A 16,426-nucleotide genomic window follows, 5' to 3' on the forward strand; every position below is an offset into this window, starting at 1 on the left:
TTTGCTTTTCCTTTTTGTAAATTCGTACCCTTATACATTAGCACCCTTGATAACTGCCCATCTGCCTCACCACCACGTTCAGTTTTGATTTAGGTGCTGTTTTAATCCCTGTTTTACTGTTGAGGGACCCGAGGCTCAGGCAAGTTGAATAATATGCTATATTAGCCTTCTATTGGTGTTTAACGAATTACTACAAACTTCACAGCTTAAAACAACACACGTGTATTGTCACAGCTTCTGTGAGTCAAGAGTCTGGCAGAGCTTAGTTGGGTCCTGGGCTCAGGGTCGCAGAAGGCTGCAGTCAAGATGGCAGCTGGGCTGCGTTCAGTCGGGAGCTCTAGGTCCTCTTCCAAGCTCACAAGTTTGTTGGCAGGATTTATTTTCTGGCATTTGTATGATAGGTGGCTCGTTTTCTTGCTCACTGTTGGCTGGAAACTGCCTTCTGCTCCAGAGGTCATTGCCACGTAAGCCCCTCCATTAGCCCTCCCACAATGTGGATAGCTTATTTCCTCAATGCCAGCAGGAGACTCTCTAACCCTGGGTAGAGCACCAGACCCACTATTAAAGGGCTTATGTGACTAGGTCTGACCCACACAAGAGAATCTCGCTTTTTATTCATTCAAAGTGAGGAGATTAGGAGTCTTGGTTACATCTGTAAAGTCCTCTTTGCCATATACTGTAACATAATCACAGACTTGATAGCTGGTCATATTCACAAGTTCTACCCACGCTCAAGGGGAGGAGATAATACAGGGTGGGTACACCAAGAGGATGAGAATCTTGGGGACCACCGCAGAATTCTGCCTGCCAGCATGCACAGTCACCCAGCAGGTAACTGGCAAAGCATTCTTCTCTTTGAGCAAAGCATGCATGCAAATCATTAAATTGTAGTGCATCTCAAAAGCATAAAAGTTAACTACAAAAAAACTTTGTAAGTATTCCAAATAACTGAAATTTGTGAATAATGTAGCAATCAGTACTATTAAAGTAAGTGTAAGCTGTCACTGCCTAAAAATGCATATATGTAAATAGTAAGGAACAAAAATGAGAGTGCAAAATAATACATACATCCTTGCTATTGTTATATTAATGATACATGGATTAGAAAATATATGATGATATAAAATAGTTGATTTAAGTTACTGGACTTTAAAAAAATTTAAAAAGACAGTGGTTCGTCATCTGCTCAGCATACAAGAGTGCATGTCTTCTTTGAAGAGAGGCCCAAGTCTTCTCCCCAGATGTGGCTCATTCTCATTTAAACAGAATTCCTTTAACATTAGAAACATTCACTTTAGAAACTCACTTAAAATCTTCAGTCATTGTAATAGCCCTTTTTACCATAGGATACGAAGCATAGTATTGCTATATATCTATTAACAGTTCACACTTTCTATCAATCAGTTTATCATTTTCAATATTGCAAAGTAAATTGGGGTGGGATTTTTCGCCTTCTGCTAGAGATCTCTAGAATAGATAACCATGTCAACTGTTTCTGAATTAGTTTTAATTTTAAAAGAAGTTGTGGCAGACTGAATAATGGCCTCCTAATACGTTCATGTCCTAAATCTTGGAACCTGTGAATGTTAGTTTATATGGCACAAGCGACTTTGCCTGACAAGGGACTTTCCAGTTGTGACTAAGGATCTTGAGAAAAGGAAATTATCCAGGATTGCCTGGGTACGCCTGATGTAATCAAAATGGTCCTTAGAAGAGGGACACAGGAGGAGTCAGCTGGCCTGTGATACAGACCAGTGGTTCTCAAGTGTGGTTCCAGATTAGCTGCATCACCCGGGGGACTTGTGAAAAATGCAGCTCCCCCGACTCTGCTCTAGGGTGACTGAATTGGAAACTCTGGGGATTAAGCCAAGCAGTTCACATTTAACAAGCCCCCAGGTGACTGATACATGCTTAAGCTTGAGAATCATTGCTATAAACTAAGTTTTGCTCTCCCTCATAGAACAGGCTTGAGGCTAAAATGCTGGGAAAGCTCATTCTATTGGCCTGTCAAAGGTGATTTGCAACTGCTTCCTTTCTGCCTGAGTTCTATCAGACTGTAATCACTTGAACAGCTTAATTGAAAAATCACTTATGTTTATAGCTGAAATTCAGTGTTTTGTATTTAAATAACTGCTTTTGATTAGAATCATATTTTGTTGAAAGCGCTTGGTTTTATATGTGTGTTGAAAAGACATTTATAAAAACATCAAATTTCTAGCAGTAGGTAACATCCTATTCAGTATAAGGTGAAATGTTTTACATCACATCTCATGCTGTGTAATGGCCAATCAAAGAGTATTTAAGGTGGCTGAATAGATTTCTTGGCTTAGTATTCAAAATTAAACATTTTAAGATGTTAGCATTTAATGTTTTTCCTCTTCTCAAAGTTGATGTTATGTAATCTCCATTATTTGCAACTCCTGAAGTCTTGCTTAAGTGGCGAGTGGCAACACTTTCTTTTTCTCATCCTCCTGGATTTACTGAAGTGTAGATTATTTGGAAATGAGTTTAGCTTTGTGGCACATGTCTCTTTAGCTGTGTGAATACTGTTGTTTATTAATTAAGAAGACAAAAACACAGCTTTGTCTGGATAACTGTATGTCGCTGATTTCTGAAAAGCCAAAAGAAATAACTCCCTCTATTGTGCTCTTATTTGACAAGTGATCTTGTGGTTCCTTTTAGGTATCCAATAGGAAAGGCGCTCTCCGGTCTTCGTCTATGGAACTGGATGGTTCCTACCTGAGTGTAGCCAAACCACAAACCTACTATCAAACCAAGCAAAGGCCTAAGTCTGCAAATCAGGACCTATCTTCAGAATCCCTTGCAGAGTTTAGGAATAATTCTTTGAAACCAGCAGCTCTTCATTATCCCAAAAAGGATGTGGGCAAGGTGCCATCAGAGACCTACGACGTGTAGTTATGGATCCCCAGGAAGAAAGCTAGTAGATGCAGTTCCTACAGAGAAAACTGCACCAGAGGAGCTGAGGACGAAGGAATGCCAACACCTTAAGGCCGCCCTGTCTAGTCAGTGCTGTGGTCACAGACTTGCTGACAATGCAGATCACATTCAAGAGAGCCATCCTACAAACGTGGCCCCTCAACATTCCAAGACTCATCTGGAATCATGCAGTTGTTGTGGGCTTTCCTGGGCATCTCTGTTGCGTGGCCACGGGGCGCTGCAGCCTAGTGAAACGGATATCAAAAAGCAACTCTCAGAAGATAGAAGGCAGCAACTTATGCTTCAGAAAATGGAGCTGGAAATTGAAAAGGAGCGCCTTCAGCATCTGCTGGCCCAGCAGGAGACAAAACTCCTCCTGAAACAGCAGCAGCTTCATCAGTCTCGACTGGATTACAATTGGTGAGTCCTGCCTTTTCCTTCCAGCAGTGTCTGTAGCTTAGAGAACTTGCAAAAATGTATGCATACATTTATAGAGATTTTTAAAAGCATTTTATTTTAAAATAATAATAGATTGACAGGAGTTGCAAAAATAGTACAGAGAGGTTCCATATACCCTTCACCCAGTTTCTCCCAGTGACATTTTATGCAACTATAACACATTATCAAAGCCAGTAAATTAGCGTTGGTGCAGTGTGTATGTGTATTTCTATGCCATTTCTATCACATGTGTAGATTTGTGTAACCACCACCACGATCAAAATACAGAACTATTTCAGCACCACCAAGACTTCCTTTGTACAGTGCGGTTGGAGTCACTCTCTGCCCCTACCCCCCTAACCCCTGAGGACCCCAATCTGTTGTCTATTTCTATAATTTTGTTATTTTGAGAATGTTATATGAATGGAATTATACAGTGTGTAAAATTTTGGTATTGGCTTTTCTCATTCAGCATAATGCTCTTGAGATCCACCTAGGTTGTCACATATCTTGTACCATTTGACTTCTGAATAGTATTCCATGGTATGTATATAGCATGACTTGTTTAACCATTTATCCATTAAAGGATAATTTGGTTGTTTTCAGGTTTTGTTTGTTTTACTAACAGAGCTGCTATGTACATTTTTATGCAAGTTTTTGTGTAGCCTAAGGGCTTTCATTTCTACAAGTGAAAGCTAGGAGCATGATTGCTAAATCATATGGTAAGATCATATTTAGCTTATACCACATTTAGTTTAAAATACTCTTCTACCAGTAACGTATGAGAGAGCGTTTCTCCACATCCTTACTGGCATTTGGTATTGTCACAAATTTTTATTTGACAGGCTCTAATCTATGTGAAGTGATATTTCACTGTGGTCTTAGTTTGCATTTTCCTAATCGCTAGTGATATTGAATAACTTTTCATTTGCTTGTTTGCCCTCCTTCCGTCCTTTCGGGTAAATTGTGTCTTTAATACCTTTTGCCATATCTAATTGGATTGTTTGAGTTGTTTCACTATTGAGTTTTAAGAGTTCTTTATATACTCTAGATATAAGCCCTTTGTCAGATTGCAAGTATTTTTTCCCATCTATAGCTTGTCTTTTCAGTCTCTTAAAAGGATCCTTCACAGAGCAAAAGTTTTTAATTTTGATAAAGTTTAATTTTTTTAAATTTTTATCCTGGTAGACATTTTTCCAAAGAAAACACAGATGGCCAACAGGTACTTGAAAAGATGCTCAACACCACTAATCATCAGGTAATTAAAAACAAAGCATGTAAATCAAAACCACAAGGAGATATCACCTCAGACCTGTTAGAATGACTTTTATCAAAAAGACAAGAAACAACAAGTGTTGGGGAGGATGTGGAGCAATGGGAATCCCTGTACATCCTTGGTGGGAATATAGAGTGGTACGGCCATTATAAAAAGCAGCACAAATGTACATTCCCACCAGAAGTGCACGTGTGTCCCCTTTTCTGCATATCCTTCCCAACACTTGTTATTTATTGTCTTTATGGTAATAGCTATTCTGACAGGTGTGAGGTATCTCCCTGTGGTTTGATTTGCATTTCCTTGATGATTAGTGACATTGAGCATCTTTTCATGTGCCTGTTGGCCATCTGTATGTCTTTGAACAAATGTCTATTCAGATCCTCTGCCTACGTTTTTAATCTGGTTGTTTGTTTTTCATGTGTCAAATTGTATGCCGGTACTGTTTTGATTACTATAATTTTGTAATATAGTTTGAAATCAAAGAGTGTAATGCTTCCAACTTTGTTCTTCCTTCTCAAGATTTAGCTATCTGGGATCTTTTGTGGTACAATATAAATTCTAGGATTACTTGTTCTATTTCTATGTCTAAATTTCTTTTTGCAGGTTAAGAACTCAAGCTGTTTTTAATTCAAGAGAACCGGTTGCTCATAAAGAGATTAGTAAACCCCAAGAGCTCAATCTGGATATGAATGAGAGTGACACTGGACCAAGGTAAACTTGAGCAAAATATGTATGACACAGGCATTAAGGATATGCTTGGTATATATTTATAGCTTCATATTGATGAATCCAGTTTTCTGATCATATAAGTAAATATATTCACATTATAAAATTCTTAAAAATATAGAAAAGTGTAAAGAAATAGATAAAAATCATTCATAATCCTACTATTCAGAGACAATTCTTTGAGCCTCTTCCCCCTTTCTCTCTTATAATAATGTATTCTATATTGCAATAGGAATTATGCTTATACAGAATTTTATTTTTGCTTTTTTCAGTGTGTTATAATTTATGATGTCATTATGTTATGAAAACTTGATATTCATTCATTCAACAAATATTTATTGTTTGACAAGTATTACTCAATATTTGTCTGTTACGGGATAATATACAGTTTTACTATTACAAATTATTCTTTGAGAAACATTTCTTTAAATACATTTTTTACTTTATCTCTACTTATTTCCTAGGTATGGATTCCTGTTAGGGTAATTACTAGCTTAAAATGCATATGAATCTTTTTAAGATCTTTAATTCAAATTGCCAAGTTGCTTTCCATAAAAGTCAAATCAGTTTACACCCCCCTAAAACCAATGTTTGAGAATTCTGTTTTCATGAAATGTAAAGGATTTTTGGCCAGTACTTTTTCAAATATATGTTTTCCCCTATTCTCTTCATTCTTCTTTTGGAACTTTGTTTACATATATATTAGATCTTTAGCTATTGTCCCTTAGGTCCCTCACTCTGCTAATCCTTTAAAATCTTTTTTCTCCATTCTTTATATTGGATGACTTCTGTTGATCTGTCCTCAAAGTCATCAACTTTTCTGCTATTTCCAATCTGTTGTTAATAAGCTCATACAGTGATTTTTTTTTTTAATTTCAGATATTGGATTTTTTGGTTTTAGATTTTCCATTTGGATCTTTGTTATAGTATCTGTTTCTCTGCTGAAATTTTCTGTTTACTTTTCTTTAAAATCCTTGTCTGCTAATTCTGACACCTGGTTTAACTTGAGGTTTATCTCTATTGATTAAGTTTTCTTTTCATTATTGGTCATGTTCTCCTGTTTCTTTGTATGTCTAGTAATTTTGGATTATTTCCTGGTCATTGTGAATAACTCAGTTATACAGGCATACCTTTTTATTATGCTTCACTTTATCATACTTCACGTATAATTGTGTCTTTTACATATTGAAGGTTTGTGGCAACCATGTATTAAGCAAGTCTATTGGCACCATTTTTCCAAAAACATTTGCTCATTTTGTGTTTCTGTCACATTTTGCTAATTCTTGCAGCATTTCTAACATTATTGGTATCATCATCATCGTCATCATCATCATCACTTTCACATTTGTTAGGTGGACAGTGATCTTTGATTTTACTCTTACAAAAATATTATGAGTTGATGAAAGCGCAGATAATGGTTAGCATTTTTTAGTGATAAAATATTTTTAATTAAGGTATTTATTCTTTTAGACATAACACTACTACACACTTAATAGACTACAGTCTAGCGTAAACATAACTTTTATGTGCACTGGGAAACCAAAACATTTGTGTGACTCCCTTTTTTGCAATATTCCCCTTATTGTGGGGGTCTGGAACTGAACCCACAATGTCTTCACGTTAGGCCTGTATTTCTCTGAACAATGGTAATTTTTTGTGTGCTCGTGGGCAGTTAATTTAACTGAACTCAGATTCCAAGTTCTATCTCCCTGGAGTAAGTGGGCAGTGATAATCACTGTTGAATTATTTTCGCTTTAATTGTGATGCTTGCGTCTGTCCTGTTCATGTGTATAGTTCAGGGGTCAGCCAGAACTCACAGAGCTGTTACACAGAATTTGAGGCTTTCACTCTTTCTCTCTCCTCTTCAAGACTTTTCACTTTTCAGATGCTCTAGTGAGCCTAGACTCTGTCCTCTGATTATTTAATCCTGCCTTCAGCTAAAAGCCATTTAAAAAAAAAAAAAAAAAAAAGCCAGTTCTCCCAGTGCCACTGTCTTCTTTCAAATGCTGATCCTCTTACAGTTTCTGCTTGCTTTTGATCACTCTTCAGTGCGTTTGAGTTATTTTTTTCCTCCCAGAGTTTATGATTATTACCTGCAGGAGATTTGGTTCTTTAGGAGCTACTCAGCCATCATCAGGAGCAGAACTCAAAGATTCTTATTTTAGCACAATTTTGCCATAATTTATTGTGATAAAATTTACCATCTCGACCATTTTTAATGTGTACATTTCAATAATATTATTTACAGTACTATGTGACCAATCTCCAGAATTTGTTTTTTTATCTTTCAAAACTGAATCTCTGTGCCTATTAATAACTACCCCTCACCCCCAGCCCCCGGCAACCACCATTATACTTTGTTTCTATAACGTTGATTACTCTATATACCTCCCAGAAATACAGTCATACAGTATGTGTCTTTCTGTGATTTACAATAATTTGACTCTATTACTATTGATATCAACCATATTCATAGTTTTAAAAAGTCAATTAGTTCCACAAGTCTTATGCAAAGATAGTGGCATCCACTACAACTCCTTCCTGCTCCCAGTTTATACTCTTTAGAGAGAAAAGTTTTGGCTGTTTGAGTTGTTTTTAAATCTGTTCCTTGTAGTATTTATATCTGTATTTCTAAATATCACACTTAAGTAGGCATTAAGTATTGACTTTCTGCTATGAAAGATAATACAGCTGTCACAGATGACTATCCATGTGGTCTCTTTTTTCTCCCTTTTCTCTCCTCCCCTCTCCTTCTCCCTCTTCCCTCTCTCTCTAACATACACACCCACACACATGCTTTCTCCTTTCTTGTGTCCTCCGTTCTCTCAATATAGTTATATCACAATTTGTTTACAATAGAAATGTAAATATTTTTTACACAGCTGAGCCATGTACTGTACAGTTATTAAATTTAATTTTTATATAACAAATTGTCTTCTCTTGAATTTATAAATGCCTTACTTAATTTTACATGTACTCATTCATTCATTAATTCTTTCAGATATTTATAAAGTTTCCTGCCATGTGCTAGGGGCTTACCAGACTTTGGGGGAATATAGCAGTATACAAAACACCAAAGTTTTTGGCCTTATGCAACTTACCTTTTCATGTCTTTTCATTCTCAAACACACCCAGCAAGTATGACTATCTAAATATGTTCAGACACATCAGTTACTCTATCATATCTCTTCATTTTTTAAGAAATATCCTTTTTGGAGCCCTCTATAATTCTGCTCTAGTCTGAACTGGTTATTCTCTAAGCTTGCTGTCTACGAGTTTCATTCTGAAATTTTCCTTACCCATCATCCTGGCAATTTTCTTTCCTTTTCTTTGCTATCTTCCTCTTTTGCTGGATCACATGTCCTGTTTTTGGTTTTTATGCATCTTCCTGAACCATGTCCTTCAGTAGCTCACTGACATGGAGTACAGAGGCAGCAATTTTTTGAGACTTCATACCTCTGGAAAGTGTCTTACATCCATCTTCACATTTAATATATAGTTTAGCTGCAGATAGAATTCTTGGTTGGTAACTACTTTTCCTCCAAAGAGATTGAAGGTTATGTTCCATTATCTTCCAGTTTCTGGTGTTACCATTAAGAAGTTTGGTGCAGTTTGATTTGTTATAGTGGCAATAGAAAGCTAATACAAATACTAACTTATTTCTTATAAATGGATAGTAATCCATGGTTCCTACATACACCATAACTTACTCAGCACTCTTATTGTCAGACATTCAAATTGTTTCAAGTTATTTACCACTACACAGAATGCTATAGTAAACACGACTGTACTTACATTCTTGTGTTCTGGTACTTTTATTTTTTTTTTTTTTTTTGATAAATTTCCAGAAATGAAATTGCCAGGTCAAAGGCTGTTTTTACATAAGGATATTTTATCTAAATTACAATTATAAATTGTAATGGTCCATGCCAACTTACTTTTCCAAAAGGTTGTAGCAATTCATACTCTGGCTTGAAATTTATGAAAGTTTTCATCACTGCTATTCAGAGAGGTGTCTTGAATGCTTTGAGAACTAGTGCTCCAGTCTAAGAGCTGGATGTGCTTTAAAGTTTAGGTGAATCTGGGCATGCATGTCCTACACTCAAATAATTACGACCAAAAAATCAGGTAAGACTATGCATTGCTTCCAAAAACCTCTTTCCCACTATAACTTTGATAAGATCACAGATCTTTTAAAATGTTAAGGTAGAGTTCAAGAGTTTGAAGAAACTCTGACAGTTGCTTCCAAAGTCTGACAGTCACTGGGGAGCCAAGAATTCTCACTCAACAGCCCTTAAATTATTTCATCGAATGTGAGATTAAAAGAAGTATAGGCAATGAGTTTTTTTGTCTCCTTGATTCATTTGGCTGTGGAAATGATGTTGTCTCCTCTCACCCCAGAAAGAGGCAGAGGTGAGTCAAGGGAGAAGCACGTGCAGCCTTGAGCAGCCTTTGTAGAATTATTTAAATGAAAGTGTCTGCTGACTTTAGAAAGTATAATCAAGAATTGTTACGGAAAATGACCTTCCTTCTACCTTGCAAGCTCTTTGATTTTGCCAGTAGAACTCCCTAGATAAAATTTAATTTTAAGCTAAATTTTCTTTATTTGAAAATTTAAATTATCTTAGTATTAAAAATACTCTGTGTATTTAAAATATTAAACTTACTCAAGTGAGGCATTAAGAATTTGGAACTAAAATAAATGAGATAATGAGGAAGTGAAAAACATATTTTTTTATAATTAACGGCTCATTTTGAGTTAATTATATACAATTACCAAAATCTAATTGCAATTTATTTTCTATTATCTGTGAGAAAAAATCATAGTCAAGGGAGCTTACATTGCTGCCTTTCTGCATAAATGCTATAGAATGAGAATAAATAGTACGTGAGGCCTTAATGACAAATAAGAGCAAATAGAACACAGCTGAGCCGAACCATTGGCAGCGAGCTGCCACATGAAAGATGGTAATGACTTAGAAAGCCACAAGCAATTCTGATTGCTTATAGATTCTCTGGTTTGCTTTGTAGTTTGTTTGTTTGTTTTTTGGCTATGCAAAGATGACCCTTATGATGAATTAATGTAGTTTAGTAATTCTGCAGACTTCTAAAAATCTGACTGTTTTTGTATTTTCATATAATAATGAGCAATTCAACAAAAGTTATATTAAACATCTATTATTTTTAAAAAAAAAACACCTGGTTTGCTAAATACTGTAGGAAATATAAGAAACCCCTACCTTCAAGTACTCTAGTAGTAAGGTAAGGCAAATATACAGATATTTTTCATCTATAAAGACTAGAAGAGCTATAAAAGAAATACAGAGAAATTAGGAAAAAGGTTTTTGGGAGAGGGAATATTTAAGATAAGTCCTAAAATATAAGATAGAATTTTGAAAGTCTATGGAGTATGTGTGTGTGTGTGTGTTTGTGTTTGTGTGTGTGTATTTCTGGTGGGAGAAGGCATGGAGGCAGTCTGAGTAAAGGAAGGAAATCACACAATGTGTGTGGGGCACAGCAGTAAGTATGCTTTAGTTTGACCAGAAGAGTCAGGGGAAATGAAACCAAAGATTAAACTAATAAATTAGGTTAGATTATGAAAGGGTTTAAATACCAGGTGAAACATTTTTGGACCTTTGTGATTGGAATAATAAAAAAGTAAGGAAAAAGAACTGATTTTGTGGTGAAGATGATTAATTTGATTTCGATGACCACTGGAATAAGAACCCAAGAATTTCAGGTTTTAGCCTTTCCAGTAATTAGCCATGTGGCTTTAAAGATGCTCTGCGCCCCTATCTCTTTGCTTGTAAATGAGAGTTAAACTGGATTTTTACTAAGAGTTTCTTCCATCTCTAACAGGTCATGATTATTAAACAGGTTGAATTTCCAGGAAAAGCCATCTAGTGTATTAGTAGAAATTTGGATCTAAATTTCCTAAGAGAAATTGAAGTTAGAGATTTAGATTTGGCACTCATCTGCAATGGTGTTGCATCTGTGAAACTGGATATTAATTTCTGAGAAAAAGTTTAGAGAAATGTGAACAGAACCTTAGAAAATGCAGGAATTTGAAAGAAGAAAAAGTGACTGAAAAGTTGACAAAGAAGCAGGTGGTGCAGTGTCATGAAAATAAAGGATACAAGGCAGAAATAGTACTTTGGAAAGAACTATGGTTGAGGGAGTATAATTTTAAGGATAGAAGTGACAGACATTTTTATAATCTTGGAGAAGTGGCAGGCGAAGGAAGATATTGCAGAAGTTGAGTAATTATTGGAGCGTAGTCTTAGAAGAGGTTGGGGATCAATTCAAATCACTTGCTGATTTCTTAGTTATTTGTGCTGGCTTCTCTTTCTCTGCCTGCCCCTGGACCATTACCTTCTTCTTCTTTCTACACATTCTCCCTGCATGACCTTATTTAGGCCCTTGACTGTAAATATCATCCGTATGCTGATGATTCCGAGATTTATCTCTGCAGGCCTGACCTTTCCTCCAGTCATTAAACCCACAGGTCTTGTCCACACAAGACTTCACTGGACTGTCTAACAGACATCTCACAGATCACAAAGCTAAAACAGAGATCTTGTTTTCTTTTTCCACCACCCGCCACTCCACATTCACCCCATCTCAGTCTTCTCCATCTCAATAATTAATACTAGCGACTCAAGTCAAAAAGAAGTTCTTGATTTCTCCCCTTCCTTCCTTCTCCCCTCCCAAACAATCCATAAGTACATTCTTTTGCTCCTCTTCTGCCTCCAGAATGGATGCACTCCTGACACCAGTCCAAACCCAGACTTCTGCAGAGGGTTCCTAAGTGGTCTGCTTTATTTCTGTCCTTACCCCCAACCCCTACAATCCGTTTTCCACAGCAACTGAAAAAAAAATCATTCAAAAATAGCAGTCTACTTTCTTGTCTTAAACTCTTTAAAGACCTCAATGCAAGGAGAACAAAATCTAAACTCCTTGGCTGTCTCAGAGTGTTCTGTGTGATCTGGCTTCTGCTTACCTCATCTCGTACCACTCTCTGTCTTAAACATCTAGTGATCCCTACCCCCATTTTACTTAAAATTCGAACGTCTTACCACGGCCTGTAGGGCCCTTTTTGTTTTACTGCCTTGACTCTGCACTTTCATCCTTGCATCCTGTGTTCCTGCTACATTGGCCTTGATCTTCTTTCAGTTTCTAGAACACACTGCCTTTAACTCTTAATCCCGTTCTTCCTAGTATTAACTTCTTTTGACGAGAGCCTTACGTATCATCTTCTGCGAGGATGCTTTCCTGACCCTCCTGTGTAAAAATCACGTGTCTCCCACTGCTCCCTGTTCCAGTGCGCTGACGTTTCATACACCAACTCCCAGCCTTAAGCTTCATGAGGGCATCGATCATGTTACATATGATACAACTTCTATGTGTCATGAAGATTGTATCTTCAGCATATAGTAGAGGCTCATGAAATATTTGTGGAATGGATTTTTTAAAATCTCGATCTTCTCAGTAAAGTATGAAGGGAGATCATCCACTGAGAACAGTGACAGAATCTGGTAGGAGGATGGAGAGACTTGGAATAGAGACTTGGAAAGGGAAGGTGTAGGAAGTCACCAAAAGATGATGAATGAGAAGTCTTGCATCTATAATATATGCAATATAGAAATTCCCTCAGATCGATAAGGTAAGCTGCCCCAAATAGTCAACTCAGAAGAGTAAACCCAAACAGCCAATACAGACGTAAAGTCTTCTCACACCTAATCCTGGGAAAATGGAAATTAAAAACAATGAAAAGATAACATTTTAAAATCAATTTCAATTGATTTTAAACCAATAAATTGGCAAAAGTGAAAAGTTTAATAATGTCCAGTGTTAACAAGGCTGTGGCAAAACAGGTCCTTGAATACACTGCTGGGAGGAGTGCAAATTGCTGGAGCCTCTTTTGGGGTCAATTTGGCATATCATTTTATAATTGTTTTTAGTTATCAGTGAGAAGTGGCGTAGCAACTCTCCTGTCATCTTCCCCTACCTTCTAACTTCTCATTCCTTGTTCTTTGTAACTCATAGATAACCTTTTGGCCTGAAGAATTGCTCAGGCAAAAAGAGAACATTTCTCCAATTTTGCTTTTCAAAGTTAACAACATGACTGACTAACGGGGGTGGGGATCACTGCTGTCTATCTGAGACACACTAGACATCATCAGGAAAGTTGTAAAGTAGGCTCAGAGACATCACAGTGGGAAATATCACTAAAGTAAAACGAGAAAAATGTTTGCTATCAGTTGAATGTTATGTAGCTTTGATAATAGAAAAATTTTCAGAGATTAGATGGGGATCTTCCTATCCTCTCAATTTTTTTGAGCTGTGATATAAAAATCTGTTTCCTTTTCAGTACTTTCTTCTAGACCTATATTTTAATCTTTTTAAAACCTATATCTTTTTGATAAATGTAAAAATCATCTCTTGAAAATAACAAATGACCCAACAATTCCACTCCAGGTAACATACATCCACATAAAGATTTCTCTGTGACTGCTCACAGCTGCATGATTCAGAATAGCCAAAAACTAAAAAACAAGTCAAGTGTCCAGCAACTGGTGAATAGATAAACAAATGTCATATAGCCATACAATGGAATATTTGGAGGTAAAAAGGAACAAGGTTCTAATACATTCTCCAACATGAATTAACCTTGAAAATACACTAACTGAAAGAAGGTCTTCACGAAACCATGGATTATGTCTTTCCATTTATATGGAATGTCCAGAAAAGGCAAGTCTATAGATAAAGAATATAAATCAGTGATTGCCTAGTGCAGGAGGTGGGAATGGGGAGCAACTGCAAATAAGCATGAGGTTTTTCTGGGGGGATATTGGAACTGTTACAAAATTAGATTGCAGTGATGGTTGTACTTACTAGTGCAGTTACTAAACTTACTACGAGTCAATTTAAATGGGTGAATTTTATGGTGTATATAAATTTATGTCACTAAAACTTTAAAAATTTTTCAGTATTCAAAATGAATGTAACTAAGAGCAAAAGAAATGGTACAGAAAGCTTCGCTCACTTTCAGAGTGCACCAGCCTTTCTCTCTTCCTCCTCAAGATTTTTCTGCCCACACACTCCTTCCTCTAGTTGGGAATTGCTTTTTAAAACTTAATTCTCCAAGATGACATCTCATTCTGTATTCCTAACAGATACAATGATAAATCAAGTAGGAGCAAATACTGTTCAAATCCTATTTATGAGACCTATGTCCTGGAGTAATAATTTGATTTTTAAAAGCTGTACATAACCAACCATTTTAAAAAGATAAATTGGTGGTAAATATATAATTTATTACATGAAATTTTCCATTTTCTTAATTTTAAGCATTAAGAGAGATGGAAGCACATCCCCAGTCTGGTACCTGTTCTGTCCAAGGCATGTCCCTGCCAAGGCATGACCTTACATAGCCTTTAAGAGCAAAGCTTCCTTCTTAACTTCCATACCAGGGAACCTCCTTTCTCTACCTCTCTGCCCCACTGAGAACAATAGCTGATAGACTGGAACGTAAGGCTACTTAGAGTTCTCCCACACTATTGTCTACACGTGCTTTGTTACTCGGCAGGTTGATGGCACTCAAATAGGAAGAGACAGACTTCCGCCCCTTGTGTATAGTGTAGCGCATCCTTAGAATTAGCTTCTTCATGCGCGGTATCTACATGTCTTTGGCTCTGGATAATTTTTTCATCACATCTGTCATCTTAGTAGGTAACAAATTTGTGGCACAAAGATTTTCTAGCATGGCAGTTCACAGATGTTCAGGGTGTTGGATTATTTGGCTGCATAGCACTTCGCCAGGGCCTCGTGTATATGTGCATGAGTGTGGAGGATACAGAGCACCCTTATAGAAGTTAGGGAAAGTTAACTGAAGAACATTGCTGCTACCACTGGTTAAATACAAAGAGTTGGGTAATAAATCATATAAACATTTATGCTTTATCTGCTGCACACAAATGAATAAAATGGTGGTGGTTTTCACCCTTTACTCTAATGTACTTACACAGATCTTCATGAAAGTAACTCCCCCCCATCCAACAATATTAGTGGGATGGGGAATTGGAAGTTTCATTGCCTCAGGAGTCAACTTACTTTGATAACCCCATTCCCAGATTTATTTGGAATTAGGCCAGTTTGATTTCTTTTTAGACAGTCACTGCCTATCCTGTTCCAATCTGAAACATGAGTTCTTATCACAACATGAAACAGAGGTGGCATCTCGTATAGTGAACACTGTTTCCCAGGAGATAAAGAAAAACAGTAGTGTTGGAGATGTCAGCTGGTTTAAAAGTGTCATTTAATTTTTAGCATTTTTTTCGTAAGCCCTAGTAAAGAGAGATTAATCTGAAGCCTCCAACTGCAGATTTAATTATCATATCAAATATTGGTAGAATCCAAAGGACTGTTTCTGGCTATTATGACCTAACTGATAAAAATGTACCGGTCTTGATTCCTTCTTTCTTTCTACAAGTACTTAAGATTTTTCTATGAAAGGGTTCTATAAACATACTACTGTGTTTCATTTATACAACCGGAGTATTTGCATATAAGATATTTTGCAGTGGGAAGAGGGAGTTAAGAGCTAAAACAAAATGGATGGAAGCCAAAAGCATTTTACCAAAAACATCACACTGGCGTATAATACTTTTATATGCTTGTAAAATAGTGGAGGCAGCAAGATTAAGACTAGTGATAATTAGGTCAATTTATTTATTCTTGTTTTCGGAAGTCCCAAGAGTTCTCCCTGAAAGGTTATAAAGTTTTTAGATGCCATTAAAGTTTTTTATTTTTAATTAACAATAGCTTCAATTGGCTTTTCTAACTGCCTAGGTATAATTTAAAAATTGATGTTTGGATTCAGGACAATTGAATACAGGACAATTGAATACACACAGGACAAGCACATATAAACACAAAAGTTTAAAACCACAAGTGCATTCTTTCATTTGTTGAAGTGTGTGTGTAGGAACTTCCTGGGTAGATAGGGTAACTGGGGTGTTATTTGAAGGCAAGATGGAAAAAAAATAA

At 36.5% G+C, this 16,426-nt stretch overlaps 1 protein-coding gene across 1 annotated transcript in view; it reads left to right on the top strand.

Moving 5' to 3' along the window:
• Positions 1-16,426, top strand: part of KIAA1328 (KIAA1328 ortholog) — a 168,568-nt gene that overhangs the window by 91,907 nt on the left and 60,235 nt on the right. The window contains 3 exon segments of the mRNA XM_032467269.1: positions 2,683-2,904; positions 2,906-3,357; positions 5,255-5,362. Of these exon segments, the coding sequence (XP_032323160.1) occupies positions 2,683-2,904; positions 2,906-3,357; positions 5,255-5,362 (782 nt within the window).

Source organism: Camelus ferus, chromosome 24 (genome assembly GCF_009834535.1).
Source record: "Camelus ferus isolate YT-003-E chromosome 24, BCGSAC_Cfer_1.0, whole genome shotgun sequence".
NCBI classification, from domain to species: Eukaryota; Metazoa; Chordata; class Mammalia; order Artiodactyla; family Camelidae; genus Camelus; species Camelus ferus.